The sequence below is a fragment of the Haliotis rubra genome, unplaced genomic scaffold (genome assembly GCF_003918875.1).
Source record: "Haliotis rubra isolate DU_JTF1 unplaced genomic scaffold, ASM391887v1 Scf859, whole genome shotgun sequence".
Taxonomy (NCBI): Eukaryota; Metazoa; Mollusca; class Gastropoda; order Lepetellida; family Haliotidae; genus Haliotis; species Haliotis rubra.
In genome coordinates, this window is record NW_025767589.1 from 342,995 (window position 1) to 360,823 (window position 17,829).

The 17,829-nt window shown below is 38.4% G+C and overlaps 2 protein-coding genes across 7 annotated transcripts in view; both read left to right on the forward strand.

The window, feature by feature from the left end:
* Nucleotides 1-5,556, forward strand: part of LOC124262844 (multiple epidermal growth factor-like domains protein 10) — a 229,905-nt gene extending 224,349 nt beyond the window's left edge. For both annotated transcript variants that reach the window (XM_046697411.1, XM_046697412.1), the window contains 11 exons: nt 718-855; nt 1,581-1,707; nt 1,858-1,931; nt 2,201-2,571; nt 2,919-3,006; nt 3,147-3,223; nt 3,737-3,773; nt 4,385-4,485; nt 4,744-4,869; nt 5,001-5,146; nt 5,428-5,556. In XM_046697411.1, the coding sequence (XP_046553367.1) occupies nt 718-855; nt 1,581-1,707; nt 1,858-1,931; nt 2,201-2,571; nt 2,919-3,006; nt 3,147-3,223; nt 3,737-3,773; nt 4,385-4,485; nt 4,744-4,869; nt 5,001-5,120 (1,259 nt within the window). In that variant the 3' untranslated portion in view covers nt 5,121-5,146; nt 5,428-5,556. The remainder of the gene's footprint in view (nt 1-717; nt 856-1,580; nt 1,708-1,857; nt 1,932-2,200; nt 2,572-2,918; nt 3,007-3,146; nt 3,224-3,736; nt 3,774-4,384; nt 4,486-4,743; nt 4,870-5,000; nt 5,147-5,427) is intronic.
* LOC124262846 (receptor-type tyrosine-protein phosphatase T-like) overlaps nt 1-11,312 on the forward strand; it is a 129,019-nt gene extending 117,707 nt beyond the window's left edge. For 3 of the 5 annotated variants that reach the window (XM_046697414.1, XM_046697416.1, XM_046697417.1), the window contains exons 15-19: nt 8,344-8,463; nt 8,679-8,795; nt 9,464-9,600; nt 10,311-10,443; nt 10,653-11,312. In XM_046697414.1, the coding sequence (XP_046553370.1) occupies nt 8,344-8,463; nt 8,679-8,795; nt 9,464-9,600; nt 10,311-10,443; nt 10,653-10,724 (579 nt within the window). In that variant the 3' untranslated portion in view covers nt 10,725-11,312. Of the gene's footprint in view, nt 1-7,949; nt 7,991-8,343; nt 8,464-8,678; nt 8,796-9,463; nt 9,601-10,310; nt 10,444-10,652 lie in introns of all 5 variants that reach the window. The other 2 variants (XM_046697413.1, XM_046697415.1) reach the window with 2 other exon arrangements.
* The last annotated feature ends 6,517 nt before the right edge of the window (nt 11,313-17,829 follow it).

Consider the following 17,829-nt stretch of genomic DNA (forward strand, 5'->3'; position numbering starts at 1 on the left):
ATGAATGATGGCATCAAGAATGCAAATTAAATGTACTCATATGTGTATGTGTCGCCTTATGATAAAGTCATGAATGCGACGATAAAGAATTGATATGAAAGCAAAAATAGCTTAGTTTCCGTTCTTGCGGAAACCTAATGGATACTGGGTAATGTAGGTTTCCGCTAGGTTTCTGTATCCAGAAATTGACAATGGGAGTTTCCACTCTGTTTAGAAAACTGAAACTAACAAGCCTATGTTTCCATCACGTTTCTACAATTGAAAGTGTTGTTGAGAGTGTTCATTTACTTTCAGTACGCTGAAACATATTATTTCATTGTACGATCAAAAAAAGATTTAAATTGCCTCAAACCTGCGGCAACAATCAAGTCTAATAGCTTAGATGACATGGCAAGCATTGCATGGTGCTAGTCCACTGGGGGACAATACTTACATTCTGTGGAAACCCTTGGCAACTGGGTAATTTGTAAATTTCAGTTCCTGTGGAAACCTGGTGTATGAGGAGTGGATACTCTGCGTAAACCCTTAGAAAGTGGGTAATTGTAAGTTCCTGCGGACACTCAATGTAAAGGAACGGAAACTCAATGGATTCTAAGTGGAAACTTAAGTTTCAGTCCATATTCTAACCAAATTGTATTTGCTGTGGATGAATAACACATATGTATGTGTTACGTAAAAAACTGCAAATGAAATAAGACTGTAAACATCTTATTCCAGAATGCGATTCCCAACATTATTGGATCAAGTGCAACATGACTTGTAGCTCCAGACACTGTGTGAAGAACTCTTCCTGTAACGCTACAGGGATCTGTGATGGTGGATGTGAAGCAGGCTGGACACGGGATGACTGTGCAGGTAATAACAAGATGATAATGTGGGATGTCAGGCAACAGGCAGGTTACAATGATCAGGGAGATGAGACGCATAAGCTAGTCACGAGAGGAGCTAGTAACGAGAGCTTGTGACTTTTGGTGCAACAGGGTAATGATGATGTGACCGATGGTTAATGGTAAAGTCCATGTAATGTGCTAAGGATGAGAAGCAGCGGATGGAACACAGGTTTAACTAGTCATTTCATGTCGCACTTCAGACTTTCAACAAATGGTCAGTGCACGGCAATGTAGGACACTTCCAATTTCTTATACAAAATCGTACACGCAGACCTATTTATGGAAATAAATAATCATGTAAATGAAATGGAACAATCTACACGTGTCATTTCTGCCCAATCATGTTATCGTCATGTATCTGAGTAATGGTTTGACTGTCAAAGCCAGGGTAGAGCGTGTGAGGATAACATCACGTATAAAAAGAATTCATGTTTCTACAGCGGTTGTGAAGAAGAATATCCAAGTGACTTGTCCATACACATGTTAATTCTAACAACGGTAATCTGATGAAGATGGAAATTTTCTTTCAATTTATGACAGATTTAATGCTGTTGTGACATCATGGATTTGCTTTTGATACAGAGGCTTCCAAAATGACAAAGATTATTTCAGTAAGCAGGTTTTATGTGATGAGAGACGTGTGCACATCTATGCTTACATTGACTGTAATCTTCTCCATTCTACATCCAGAGAAAGTTGCCACACATACCCCAAGTCAGCAGCCTGAAGCCGCCTCTTTTCCAATCACTGCTGTAGTGGGAGCTGTAGTCGGCGTGGTGGTGATACTCCTGCTGGTCCTTGCAGTCATCATGATCAGGTCAGTTTTGTCCAGAACGGATCGGCTATTTAAAACCAATTCAAATCCCTGTAATGTCTTCTAAGGCAATGTATCAATAACATATTTATTACAAAATCACGAGTCCTTGTCCTATTCAAACTGTATTTCAATGTGTGTCCTTACATTTAGAAGAAGACGGGGGAAGAGTCATGGACGCTCAACACATGAACCAGTCATTGCTGATAACGTGAAACCCACACAAGGTAGATTCGGGGCTCTGGTTTGCTCCCCTTGTGTAAAACCATTTTTGTCTGATGTAATATACAGAGGCTGTAGCATACGTAAACGATGTTGTATACTCAATAACTATAATGATGCATGGTGGGCCTTTTCAACGACATGGATCTGCTTCTTTAGAGGTCCAGTAACTTATGTACATACCACACCTACTTCCATCCATGATAAAGACTAATATCATATTATGTCGGCATCTCAGTTATGAATTATTATATGTTCTTTTTGTTTCCTGTAGCGGAAGACATCGGTATGTACATGAATGTCGGATTTGATAACAACGAGAAACCAGAGAACACATCAACTACACAAATAAAGGTTAGTAAGCAGAATAAATATCAAGGCGATTCAGATAAAGCAGCTGTTTCTACGACTGGAACCAAGGATACGGGCGAAGGCGGAACAGGTGACCTTGACCTCCAGAAAGTGGAGGAGGAAGAGGACTATGACGTGTCTGACCAGCCTGAAGATGTTGAGGACACACCAGAGGCCCCTGACAGAAACTACTACAACCTGGACGACAATGGACGGACTCACGTGATTGCTGTGTCAGAATTACAGACAAGGGTGGAAGAAATGACTCCAGCAAGTGCAGAAAAAGAATTTAAGGTAAACTCAAGTGGCGTGCACCGGTCCGAGAGCCAGTGAGTTAGTGTGTGTGTGAATGTGTGAGTTACGGTTTATATTCACATCGGCTTTTTTCCCAAGGGTGAATTTTGTCTGCAAGAAAGACAGTCACTATATCTGACACAAATACCGTATCCCTCTTTTCTCCATCCTTGAGCAAAACAACCCTACCATAACAGTTGTAATTACACAGAACACCATTTGCGTCTAGCTTACATGTTTCAGTTTGGATATATAAGAGCACATGCATTGTCTGTGACAATAATCATTTTAGAATAATACAATTCTTTGTTATATATCCAGTGTATGTTACATGTTTTCTTTTTCAGAGACTTCCTGATGGTTATGTACACTCCTATGCTGAATCTCAACAACCTAAAAACAAAGGAAAGAACAGGTTCAGAGGCTATTACCCATGTGAGCACATCTTGCAGATGATATTCGTCACGTTAACTCAGCTTTGACCTGAGACCAGCCAGGTTTTTATCCAGTTACATTTCATCATCTGATGTCACGTCCCAATCGACCATGTTCTCGTTACTGCATCTTTTTCACAGATGATTACAACCGCGTGGTGCTGCACGGCGTCAGTGAAGACAAAGACAAAGACTACATCAACGCCAGCTACCTCGATGTGAGTTGAGCAACGATTGTCAGACAAACACATGAGCATTACTGCACAATGGGCATTTCACTCTTATAGCGACAGTGTGCATGTCCTTGTAAGACAACTTGTCCTCTTTGACTTTGAGCCTTGTAGTTAAGTAGTTAAGTCAGCGTGTGTAAGGCTTGATATACTGGATATTTCGAGTAAGGACATACACTCCCTGTAATACGTGCCTGTCGTAAACGACGACTGAGTTGATCGACTGGTCCGACTTTAGACTTTGTGGATTGCATGTCATCGTCTCCCAATTTCGTTGCTCTTTGATCATGAAAGGTATCACTGGAGTATCTGGTACAGACTTGCCTTTTCAATACATCAGTAATATATTTAGACAGCAATTAATAGACAATGAATCACTGTATAAATTAGTTGCCAGGTTGTATTGCTTAAATTGGCAAACAGTCTTGTTATGCACGGCTTTTTTGGCCGTGACGTTTTATAGTTATGTTATCAATACATATGTTCGTAAATTCTTTTCAGGGATATAAAGCAGAAAAGCGTTATATAGCAGCACAAGGTAACTAAGGTTTCGCACACACAAACAGTTACTAAAATGTGATCTAAGGAACGTAGATATCATACATAAACAAGGAAGAAAGACCATTCAAAATGCATTCATTTATTAGTAATGACGTAATGTTGAGTTGCAGGTGTATTCCCACTTCGGGATCTCTCCGTATTTAGGTTATATTACAACAGTAATTTGTGTGCATCCGAACGCACTTTGAAGTTACGCCTTTTGTCCTTAAGTGACCAATTAGTGTGCTTCCTGGTACGCATGATCTTGTCATTGCAGTCCAATGGACTGACTGACTGACTGAGTTTGATTTTACGCCGCTTTTAGCAATATTCCAGCAATATCACGGCGGGGGACACCAGAAATTGGCTTCACTCATTGTTCCCATGTGGGGAATCGAACTCGGGTCTTCGGCGTTACGATCGAACGCTTTAACCACTAGACTACCCCACCGCCCCACGAAAACCAAGTAGAACGATCATCTGATTAAGGTGGTGACTTTTTGTGTGACCACTGCCATAAAAGTAGGATTCTATTTTAGCGTTAACATTTTTTCCGAATACCTATGGATGATCTATAGACGTTTCATGTCATATTCATGTTCTTATAAGGACCCTACAGACCGGAAGTAGTGGTAGATTTCTGGAGAATGATCTATCAGGAGCGATCTACAACAATTGTCATGGTGACGGGACTTGTAGAGACGGGGAAGGTAATACACATGTATATAGCATCTTCCACAACATCGTTCACACATTCGATACGTTTCCTTCCCAAAGGTATTGAATGTTAAGCAGCAGCTGGATTATATTGTTAAAAGAAGAAAGGTTGACACGAGAGACTCAAAGCCATACGTATCCGTAATGATACCAGAAATAGAAATCTCACACACAAAAAGACAACCGTTATAGTGTTTCGTGTTAATATTTTTATAACATGTTTTATCTATTACATCTCGTAATATTTACAGATGAAGTGTCTTCAGTACTGGCCAGAGAACGGAACATCCATTTACGGCGACATTTCAGTTACCAAGGAGACAGAAACTCAACTTGCAAACTACACAGTCACAAAACTGTCTGTTCACAATAAATCGGTATTACATTTTGTCAGTAATTACAATTCTTCTTGATAAATGTTCTTTTCTGAAAGAAATATAAATATGTTGAAGTTTGTGACAAAAGTTATTTTCAACAAAAATAAAATGCATTTAATTCTAAATACCAGGAAGGAAAGATACATCACGTTCACCACTTTCACTTCACAAGTTGGCCTGACCATGGTGTACCAGACACGTCCGCCTTGCAGAAATTTATGTGGAGGGTCAAGGTCACAACAAGACATTAAACACAACCTATCATAGTCCACTGCAGGTTAGAGTTTTACTGGGATGGCCATGGGGGCACGGGTAGATTCGGGCGGAAACGATAATATGCTGATATTGATAAGATGACACTGAATAATTAATTCCACGTTAATTCAATGTATCTTTAACTTTCTCTTTATAGATTTGCAGTTTCTTTTGATATATAGAGAAATACATTTGATATATAATTCCTTATGTAGACACAGATGGTACATAACGAATTTTAAGGAGGAATTAGTGCAAATGAGGAATAACATGCTGTTTGTACTGGTTCTTCTTCTTCTCTAGTGCTGGTATAGGTCGGACAGGGACGTACATTGCTATAGAGAGTCTCGTGGATCAGGCAGCGGCAGAAGGCCGTGTGGACGTCGTCAGCTTCGTCTCCAACATGAGAGGCCAAAGGAAGAACATGATACAGACCAAAGTGAGTAAACCACCAACACTCTATGTAGTTCATATTACAGTCCTTTGCTGGCTGATAATTTAAAAGCGTATATTTATTGTATATGTCATATATTTCTCGTCACTATATGGCTGAAATACTGCTGAGGTGACGTTAAATTGTAACTAACTCAGTATCTAGTTCACATGTTATCTGTTCTGGCCTCCTGATATTACGTTCTAATTGTCTAACACCAGGAGCAGTACCTGTTCCTGTATCAGGCTGTAGCTATGGCGGTGGCAGAGGGGGACACCTCACTGAATGGTGACGCCATCAGACAGATAGATCCCAGTCATCTGTCTTCCGTTACTATGGGCAACAGAAACGTACAGGAACACCTGGAGGTAGGTAAACCCAACGGTATGAATGTCCATCAAGGCTATTAAGACATATGAAAGAATTATTTATTCTAACACTAACAACATTACAGTTGTAACCATGATGAAGCAACCACCATAACTATGTTGGTATAAGAAGGTATAAAACATGTTTTCATAGAGTATGAATGTGTTATTTGCTTCATTTTCAGGCTTTGGAAAATACACCCGAACGTAAGTGTAATGCTCGTTTCCCTGGTTTAGTATCACCTCGCCGGCAGACTTGAGATTATTTAACAGACGTTCCGGTGTTTTCAGAGCTTCAGTTAGTTTAACTTTCTGGGTGGGCTTAACTTATGATACAGCCAAGCCTAGATAGGATTCAGAACGTGGACCGTGTTTACATGCCAGCTGTTTAGTCACATAATCCAGAAAAATCCACATGCAACGCCGACTTGTCCCGTTTACAATTCAGATATAAGTAACATAAGTGACATAAGCTCCTGCACGATTGCAAAGCATAACCAAAGTCAACTTTCCCCTTTGTGTTGAGAAATATTCCAGCAGTCCTCGCCTTCTACATTTCACAACCTCTGATCTCAAGAGATTTTAACTGCGTCGTTCATGTGTTGTTCAAAGTTGTGCGGTTAAGGTTACAACTACGAAGGCCTCAGGAAAGCTTTAAAACTAATTATTGAGAAATCAGACGGATAAGTGACAAACGTATGTCGGGTGCAACTCTAATTTTCACTTGTGTAAGGTGCAGATGAATATTTAAACTGCTTTTCCATGTGATGTGTGCTCCGAGAGGGCAGGATAGACTCATCTGTTCGCGAACACGTATGTGATAGAGTCCTTCAAACTTATCCTATAGCAAGAATCCTGCATACAGTATTCCCTGGTTATAATGTCACCGTTTCTTCAGGAGAAAACATGACATTATATCCAGGGTGGCATTATAACCAGGGACGACAGTTTGTCACATGTGTTATCCCATATGGGAACACGACTACGTAAAGCATTAATGAATTTGGTCAAATAATTTAAGTTATGTCAGTTAACCAATTAAGGTATGTATATTACATGCAGCCAGTGTAATTACGTGCCATTTGTTTCGTCACCCAATCCAGAGATAACAGATGCAACGTCGACTTTTCGGTTTACAAGTCAGATATAAGCATGACGATTCAGAGTGACAAAAGCTCCCTCGCAAGACTGTATGCCATAAGGGATAAGGGTTTTCAAAAGTCAGCTTTCCATTTGTGACGAGAAATATTGCAGCAAATGTTACCTGCGTCATTCATGTGTTGTTCAGTGTTGTTTGGTCAAAGTTACAACAATCAAGGCCTCAACAATGCTATAACTATTTATGGTGGACACTTGGAGTAACCTGACGCATAAGCAGCAAAATAATGTCTGGTGCAACTCCCATCTTCGCTTATGTCAGGAGTTCCCATATGTTTGCAGGTGAACAACCAATCTGATATTCCACGCGTTGGTTTTGTGCTTCCGTTGGGCAGAATGATAGCGATTTAAAACAATCCTCGTGTATACTTTTAGCAGGGATGTCTGTTGAACATGTAACTTGTATTTTCGCCTTCAATCAGTAACCTAGAATGACTTTTAGTGGAATGCAATTGAATACGTATTTAATTTTTTTGGTTTAATGTTCAACTTTATTCTTTCCCTTTACATTCGTTTAATCTTTAGATAACAACAACACTCTGTCTTGTTATAACGCACTTCAAATCATTTTAACCATTGTTGATTGTTGATTGTGATCTGTGAGAGCTTGTCAGATTGTGTGACTGATGCTGTTTGTGTTGTAATGTGTGTGTAATGGATATACGTATTTATTGATATTCCAGCGTCCATAACGCAAGACAAAGTCCCTTCTTGGGCAATAAAGTATTATTATTATTATTATTATTATTATTATTATAATTATATCGAGCAGGAGCCCTGTTCATGTTTCACATTCTAAAACTGCACAAACACTCACTCCAATAAAAAGGCAGTTGCAGTTAAACTGTACTAAACTTGCTGTTCATTTTCAGGAGGTCTTCCTGAATATCATATCATCACGGTGGCAGTAAGTTTGATACTTTCTTCAATGTACTTCTCAATATGGATGAATAAAGGTTAACTTAGTGATATGCTTGTCACATAATATCTTAAGTGTAATACTTTCCGCAAAGGCCCTCTTAATATGGCAGATTAAAGGTTGGGTTGCTGATATGCTTATCAGGTCGAACATCTTAACATTACTAATCTTCTCACTAAATGAGTTAAACGTTTAACCATTATTTTTGACGTAACATATTGTGTTTACCGTAGCTATCCCTCATCTTCGTTGATAAATGCCTGGTCACAGTATTTATGTGGATCAGGATGATATACACAGTTAACATAAATGTATGTGTAATAGATTGCATTTCACTGCAGTCCTACACATCAAGGAACGGCTTCTTCATAATAACGTCCCAAGTAGACAAAGAGGACCTATGGAATCAGATGTATAACAGCGATTCGCGGACCTTGATCACGTTGGCTACAGAAACCCAAGTAGGAATTGTTATAAAATATTTCGGAAAGCAATTGCTATGTTGATCAAGATAATATGTGGTTGTAAAATAAACACTATATTATTTCTGATGATTTTTCTTTCTTAAAAAGTCGACTATCAATAGTTATTAATTCTACGATCCAAAATGTACTCTCAAATATTAACGATCCTGAAAAGGAAAGAGTCACTTAAGTCAACACTGTTTGGCTTGCAGATCTTGCTCCCGTCGATGGACAGTCCTGTCTCCACATCAAGGCTGACAGCAAGCCTGCAAACGTCTAAAGTTATATCTAATGATGTTATCCTGAACTCTATTGATCTCACAATAAATGTAAGGCTGATAACTTCTGTGCTATTTTAAAATTCCATCTTACCTTTCATTGATAAGAGGATACAATGAGTGCAAGATGTTTTTGACAGTCATAACCATTATCCAACGTCAAACAGCGTGGGCGCAATATAGTACTGGTGTTCTAATGTTCAAAACATAAGAATGACATTTGTTCCCCTCTGATGTATTCCGAACAAACACTACAAACAGCAACATGCGAATCCCAGCGTATTTCCTCTTTACACAGCATTCAAGATTCAAAAGATTCAAGATTCAAAATAGGGTTTAACCCGAGCAAGTTTGTTCGGAACCTTTTCGGCATCAAACGTATTATCAACACATCATCTTACTATTGATGGGGTAACCTAGTTGTTAAAGCATTTTCTAGTCACACAAATGGACCTGGTTATCCCGGGTGGAGGTAATTTAGCTTGATAACGTCACTCTCACTGTAATATAGAATTTGTTTATTCATTTATTGGTATCTTTCCTTACTGCTCCAACTTCCAAAGGCCTCTCAAAGAAGCTTTTTACTTGTCAGGCTGAAAGACTCGATTTCCCACAAATATGGGTCATGATTTGTCCCTCGACGTTATCGTGCTAGAAAATGGCTAAAAGTAATTCTCAGTTTATTCATGCTTTTTGCATAAAGGTAAACTGTTTTTCAGGGTGCTGACGTCACCTCAGCAATTCAACACTATCATGTGACCGGAAGTACACATGATTCAAGTGTCACTCTGTTGATTGACAGCTTACTTACATGGATGAGTGACCCAGAACGAGGTCCCTGCACAATCGTTTCACAGTAAGAATATTTGGTCCACATCAGTCTATTTCTGTACCAAACAAATCTCTTTTGGAACAAAAAAACACTACTTTATTTACTTCTTTCTGATTGACGTGTACAAATGTACTTTGTCTCTGAAGTTCAACAAATCACTATTACTATCATCTACCATGTATCTGAAAGATAAAATATCTCAGGTCAGAGCTTTCAAATTTCCATAACAAGTATTTGAGCAAATCTGAGCAAATACTTGCCTAATAGCGTCACAGTTCGTTTCTTCACCATATGCAATTCTGTGCAAACGGTTGAGGCATGCATAATGTCACAAACACAGAACTACGTAAAACCATATAAAACGTATACAGTCTGACACAATACCAGTGAAAATTGTTTATTGGTAGTTGCATGTTGCTAAGTATTTTCTGATCTGAAGAGACATCAACGAATAATATTGAAGGGATTACGAAACTACTGTCATATCATTAGCACTGTGGAGGTTATTACACGTATTTCAGTACCCTTCTGCATCTCATGTCGTTTCATCTGATAATAATGTCATGTTATAATACACTCAAATTTTAACGCAGACATTATAATTTGCATGCGTTCATCATTTAAGTGCTGTCAATGTCTTGTTTTACACATCAAAATTTGTTCATGCCACACTATCAACACTTTCGTTTTACCTTTTGAATGCACACATGAGTGGTTTTAATTCTTCTCTGCAGCTCTGTGAGCGAGGCACGGTTCTTGGTCCTTTTGGTGAACATCGCCAGCAGACTGCAGGACGACAGCAGAGTGGACGTCATCAGCAACATGCGACGTCTACACTCAACTCTCGGTGGACCTCCATTCTCTCAGGTAGGACACAGTCATGATATGATATTGCAAGAGATTTTTAATAGTTGAATAAATGTAAAGACACTTCAGATCCAACATTTTCATGATAAAACATTAGGTTTGTAGTTGCGAGACATGTCTCCGTCCTAATTTCAGAAACCGTCACACACATCACAATACGGACTATGTACCTTTAGTTTATAGTCTTGACCTGTTTGTTTCACTTTCAGGAGGATGTGCGCCGGTGTGTGGAGTTTGCTCAAAGACGATTAGAATCGCCTGAACTCTATGCTAACTTGTAAAGCATTGTTCACTTATGGTAGTTCCTTGGAATATAAGTTCTGATTTTCTTTGGATTAACGCACGTGAGACAAGATTTTGCCATAGGCCAAACATGCATGCAATACAATGTCAGTAAAATATTTATGACAATGACAGAGACTAGCAGGTAAACCTGTACAAGTCTTTTCGATGATGAAATCGTTATGTATATTCATTGGATGATGTACCCGATGAAACATTTACAAAATTGTATAAGTTATTAAACTTTCATGAAAGTTTCCACACATAAAACCCCCAAAATATCTTAGAACGACTAACTACATTGTCTAACATTCATTTATCATTCAAACAATTTACGAGACAGAATGTAATATGATAATGTCACAACATTTCAAAAGGTATTATGATTCCTTTAGCAAATTATACTGTTATTTGTACGTGCATTCACGTATTTGTATGATGATTTTTCTTTGGGAAAAGGCGTATCGGCTACCGACAAGCTCTACAACAAAGCAGTCTTGGTATATCTGTCCACGTTTAGCCCACGGGAGATCTATGTCCATCTTGCCCAATGCTAATCTAGAGCAATTAACAGTGTTAACATACAAGGAAATAGTATAGGACAAGGAAAACCTTTACGGACATAAAACACCCGACACAAAACATTTTATCAAGCAAATGAATTGTTGCATTCTTTATGTTATGACATCTTGTAACAGTGGTCCTTGATGGATTATGTAATCATTTACAAGTCCCACTATGTTATAAATGTTTATATTATATGTAATGTTAATGTGCATGTAATTATCTCCGTCGCTTAGAGTAGCAGTATATGTTTTTTACATTTCAGACACCAGTACTTTGTAAATATAAGTATTTTTGATTTCTTGATATCCGCCTCCAGCTGACTTGTGATTTTTTTCAATTGTTTGTCGTCTTATTTATCTACATACATTGGAAGCTTAGCGTATGTGACATCCAGGTAGGGTCCATATTGTTCGTTGTTTGACGCCGCCTTCCAGTTACATGGGGGATACGATGACACGTGTCTATCAAGTCAGCGAGCCTGACCACCCGATCCCGTTAGTCGCCTCTTACGACAAGCATTGGTTGCTGGAGACCAATTCTAACCTGGATCTTCACGGGTGCAAAAGTATTATCAGCCGCTATGGTCCCTAGTATAGTGATCTACCTTCAGTTTCTGGCGACCTACAGCCCGTTTTTATATTGTATTGCTCTGTTTAGAAATCCACTTCTAGAGTTACATGCTTGGTTTCAATTCTTGTTCAGTGATATTCTAGTTGTTTTACTGTCCTTTCTCTGCACGTTTTTATAATTTATATGTATTTACCATGTATATAGAACTTGTTTTGGTCATAATATGGCTCAGTAGTAAGACAGTGAATTAGAATTTATAGTCACCTCGGCAATATTTCAGCCGAAAAGTGACTATAACAATATATTTCATCGATAACACATAAATCAGAGTAGATCAATCCCGTCGACAAGGACATTAAAAGAGCAAGATACAGATTTGTACTTGCCTGTAAGTATTGCAATTCAGTTTCTCATATCGATTTCAGATTTGACAGTAAAGCATTGAAACTATGCTCAAGTCAAAATAGTTACATTGTTTCGACATCTGTGTTCGTTGTGACAGCCAAATTGTAAATAAAGATAAAACGTCAGATTACTGTGTTTTTTTATAACGTCAAATGGAATTTCCAGCTATTCATTCGTTTTCTTCATGAAGTTGACCAGTTAACAGGTGGGACTGCTGATGGCTTCCGACCATCAATGTATGGTGCGTCCGCGGTCTCAAAAGAATCATACTAACAGACATAATTATGACATGGATATATATAATGCTGCATATCTATATATCATGAAGAAGGCGGTGTCTGGATGGCCGGGCAAGACCATAAGGCCGTGAAAACCAGGCTCTCGACAAGTTGTTCAATGCCTGGACAACCTTTTCTCCTGACAATGTGGGTCTTTTTCTTTGTATTTCAGAAAAGGTGAAGGAAAATTAAGCTATCATTACAAACGCCAGGTAGTTTATCAAGCATTGTCATACCATTGTGAATAAATCGTTTCCAAATAGTACATTATCCACATAGCGTCTCGGATATACTGTGTAATATTTTGTAACACGATATTTTTCAAAATTGTCTCCCTATTCATATTAGGAAAATATCAGCTTTAAACGTGAATAGACGTCTTGATGAAGAACAGCGAATATTGAAATATTGAAAGAAGCAGATATTATGAAACTCTAAATTAATAACGAAACACATGTAAATGTTAACAACCAAAAGCTGCTGAATGTAATGTTTCAACTACAGAAGCTAACATATTTATGATGAGTAACTATGGCGCTGCCCATGTCTAGGCTTCATATGCAAGACTGGTTGGCAGAAGTATTTTACGTATGGCAAGAATGGTACTGACACCATCTTATATTCATTTCAACGTTTTAGAATAGCTTTTCGAAAATAACATCAATGAAACTACCTTAAAATAACAAGAAATGTTATCTGACAATTTGTATGGAATGAAAGTCTGTTGTTTCAAATGCTTGATGATGTGTATAATGTAAAAAGCAACCTTAAACTTATTGATTCTGTCCACCACATCTCATTCTTTGTCTTGGGTCTTTCCGAACATCTCCAGCAATTTATTTTGTCAGACACATTCTGTTGTCCACACACAATATAAATCATATACTTATAAAATCTTATAATCATCCATTCTTACTTGAGGTATTAAATGTTATTGAACTTAGTAATGTTCAAGCCGGAAAAAATAACCATTTCACTGAACACCCGACAGGGCTGATGTAACATTTGAAAGCATTGATCGTTCCATAACCACCACAAACTTAGGCCAGAGGTATAACGGCTATGAATTTACTGAGAAGACGGGCACAAAGGTGACGTAACAGTTAAATGTCTAACAATATGCACCCAAGCATGGATAACTTCGTACGAGGTAGGCTTCCTTGGTAAATGTGGTGACCTCCAAACAATGCCAGTGACATTAGTTCGTACGATAACAAACTCGACAGTGATACTGTATTCCTCATACAAATGACAAACACACAAGACCATTGTACTCCAGCCAAGCGTGGAGATAACAGGGAAGTTGCCTCTGGAAAAATATCATGTTAAAAATGATGGTTGTTAACAAAAGAAATCAGAGTAAGAGTATCAATTGACTATGATCAGTGAGTTGAACGAACAAACCATTGAAATAGGTTTTAACCTACAATGTCGGTGATATTAAACGTAGATATGTTAAACCCCTGTTCAGTTTACAAATGTATTGCTCTTCTGTTTAATGTGAAATAATGATCAGTGACAAACAAGTGGAGCAGGGCGGGCTTAATTTAATATATACATTACTACAGGAGTGATTCCTATTTTATTTATTAAAATGTTCCTGATTATTTTCATTTTCTCGCCCGGTATATTCTCATGTATTCGATATTCAAGGTTTGTAATTCTTTGACGTTTACTTCAGAAATATGAATAGCAAATGTGATAACATATTGTCTTTAACATTCCATTGACAAGTGGCTTTTGGTTTGATTTGATATGACTTGTGTAGAATACTGTTTCGTACATGCAAATTGAAATAGACAATGTGTCAGCTTTAAGCACGCACAGAGCCCATTCAATATTATTCACAGTTATTGTAACGACAATAACATTCATTGTAACTTCCTAGTTGTTCAAACGCTAAACACACTGTACATTCAGAAAGTTGAAGTGTATTGAACATAAAGGTGCCAATAATGCGTCCTGTGCATATATCTTCCTTGTCGTTCAAAGGCTGTACACACGAGTCATACATTTATATAGTTAATGTGCAGTGAGCATGACTTTGTGATTAACACAATCTGTAAACACGATCCTTGCTGTTCAACATGGCTGGCGTTAGGATCTTTGGTGTTGCAGTCCTCGCGGGACTGATACAGCTGACATCGGGTGAGTGTCCTTAATTTATATCCTTATATTGATTTTATCTGTTTTCCTGTTGGCTTAGGTCAATGTTAGGTCTCCGACCATATAATAGGTGTAGCAAGGACACGAATAATGCCACTGACCCAACTTGTTATGAGTTAATGCAAAACATTTGAGTGTTTGATGAAAAATGAAATGACAAATGAGCCTCTCGTTCGGTGCATTGTTAGCTTTGTTTAGCTCCACCGTTTTTTTACAATTTGAACTAATACGTTTTTGAGTCTTTACGTTGTATTCTGTACGCATAAGAGGAACACGAGTTTCTGTTATGTCGTATCAGTAGAGTGTCGGAGATAAACCTGGAGTGACACAATGCCATAGCTTTTGGGTGAACCAGAAAACCATGCAATTCCTGGACCTGGATGTAAATCCAGCGATCAACACATTCTGGTAGAAATGGGACCGCAGCATAGGATTACTGACTGCTGTAGGACGCCTCTTATGCATGGCCATTGTGTAGCATTTATTGAATAATTTGACGGGTGTATCACATGTTTGCTTCATGCTTCGATGCCATTATAGCCTTTACATTGCTCGATTTTTACTTTTGCCCATTGACAATAAGCATAAAAACTGATACTATGATTTAACCCTGAATGAGCACAAAGACGTCAAATCTATATTGGTAACTATGAATCAATATTCTATAGAGCTCCATTGCACATAATCAGGAGGGTCATTCGGACGTATAGGTCAGGGCGGAATATGAATACACAATGAGAAAGTGTAATCCTTAAAATAGCATATCTTACAGAATAATTGAATTAAGCAGGTGTTTTACAAATAAACCCTTATCGCTGGGACGGCTGTAAGTCTATGGTAACTATAGGACCTAGGGCGGAGAATGCTCAGTACGACACCCAGAACGTGCCCAACTGTTAGACCGACCTCAGGTCGGTTGATCAAGAGTTTGCAAATTATACATATATTATGATTGTTGAAAGATGGTACACTTTCACGTTAACCTCCGAAATATGAACTCGGGATAATCATAAAATGTCGAATCCTTCTATTAATTCTAAATAAACGTATTTAAAGAATATCAGTTTGGAGAGCCTGTTTGTATCACTGTAACGTCTTACTCTTTGTCTCTCCTCTGGCTCCTACTCACCTGAGTAGTGTATAGACACATGCTGTTATTCCTCTCAGGGTAAATCTCTATCCGTGGCTTTATCCTGGCTCCTGTCCGCAAGGACACTTTGAAGACTCCCGTGGCTGATCCCATCACTGTTATCCACAGGGACTGCTGCCTCCCAACCAGACACGTGTCGGCTCCTGTAGCTGCCTTGTCTTGTTAATCGTATCTCTCTATATCTCTCCATAGGTTCCTTCTGCCCACTAAGTCAGTCTGAAACACATGTAGCTTGTCTTGTAATTCTTGAATCTCATCTCTCTGTACCGCTTCTTAGGGTTCCGCACATCAGAGCAGGTTGTAGTGCTGAATATCTTTTGATCTAATCCTAGGTTCCTGCCCACCAGGAATGTTTGGAGACTCCTGTAGCTACTCCTGTCACTGTGCATCTCGTAACGAGACAACAGGTGCCTGTTCAGATGCCTGCCACTCTGGATGGATTATGGGGGGAGGCATGTGCCAGAAGCGTCAGTATCACATACATATTATCACTTTTATTTTTTTGTATGCAATATCTTACATTCTCGTGTTTTCAAACGTTAAGACTGTGGCCATGCTTCTGGGTGACTTAGTGATCAAATAGCGTTTTAAGTCGCATCATCAATGTAGCAGCATTTCTGATCATGCCTCAGAAGTGATGCCATGGGCATAGCCATGCAGTGACAAGATAAGCCCTTACAAATTAAGCATTTCCGCGAGTATTTTCTTGAACATATTTTACATAACATATTTCATAAAGAAACTGATAAAACCGACGGTATATAAACTATAAATAACAGAGCCAATGGCTGTAACATTCATACATGTTGATATGTAATAGTAAGAAATGTTTGGTCTCCGAAATATGATACCGTGTGAACTTCTGATCTGTAACAATTCGGGGTTTAACTCTCACCCACAGATGGTGATCGTGACATATTCCGCATTCATGAAACATGATCAATCCATAATGCATCTGACAGATTAGCAGCAAATTTACAACCTGACAAGCTCCACGAAAAGATACTTGATTTAGAAACATATACGACTTGATAACTTAAAACGATGTGTCATAATATTATTGCAAATACGAAACATAACAAAACGGTTAAAAAAAGTCGAACTAATGTATACCTGTAGATAAATAAAAGAACCTCTTAACTGATACTTAACTAATGATCACATAAATGATGGTTTGGTGAGAGATGGACACTGTTTTGTGTATTGCTGAAGCGGGCGAAGGCAGTGCAGCATCACAATAGGTAAAAACTCGTACAAAGAAATCGACAAAACGGAAGAAGTGCATATATGATAATGGTTATAAATGTAGGTACATTCATCTTGGTTGTTGTAGAACAGTTCTGCAGATTGTCAGTTCCCAAATATTCTCAAAACATTGTTAACTGTTGCATTTTTCTATGTAGTTTACTGAATCTGTTTCTCTTAGCATTGGTCTTGATTGAGGTAATGCCGATTTAGTGTGATGATATTCATGATTCAATGGTGTGATGCTTTCGATCAGCAATTAGATTCAAAAGGATTAATGTCAAGAGAACGGAAATATGATATGAGCAATAAATAGTCAATGTTATCATTGGGCCAAGGGGAAAAGATACGGGCCACATAATAATCACGATTAAGTTTGAAAAAAATCGTAAAACCATAAAAATCAAGTGCAGTGAATCATCGCATCACCTTGCCGATCGGTACATCGGAATGCAAGCACAGAAACATTCCTAAACTGGAAACGCATCAAAGTTACAGGCAAGCTTAATCCAAAATACTAGTAATGCAAGTTACTGGTCATAAGAAAAACATCCATCAAATTAACGCATACATGCCAATCGAAGGAAGACAACCTCGGTACATTTCCAACATACTGTCAAGATCGAATGCACAGACTGACCTTTTTTCAGGCATTTGCATGGCCCATGTCCATCAACGCTCTCACCTCTGCTGCATGTAACTCAAATGTGGCGTTCGACCATT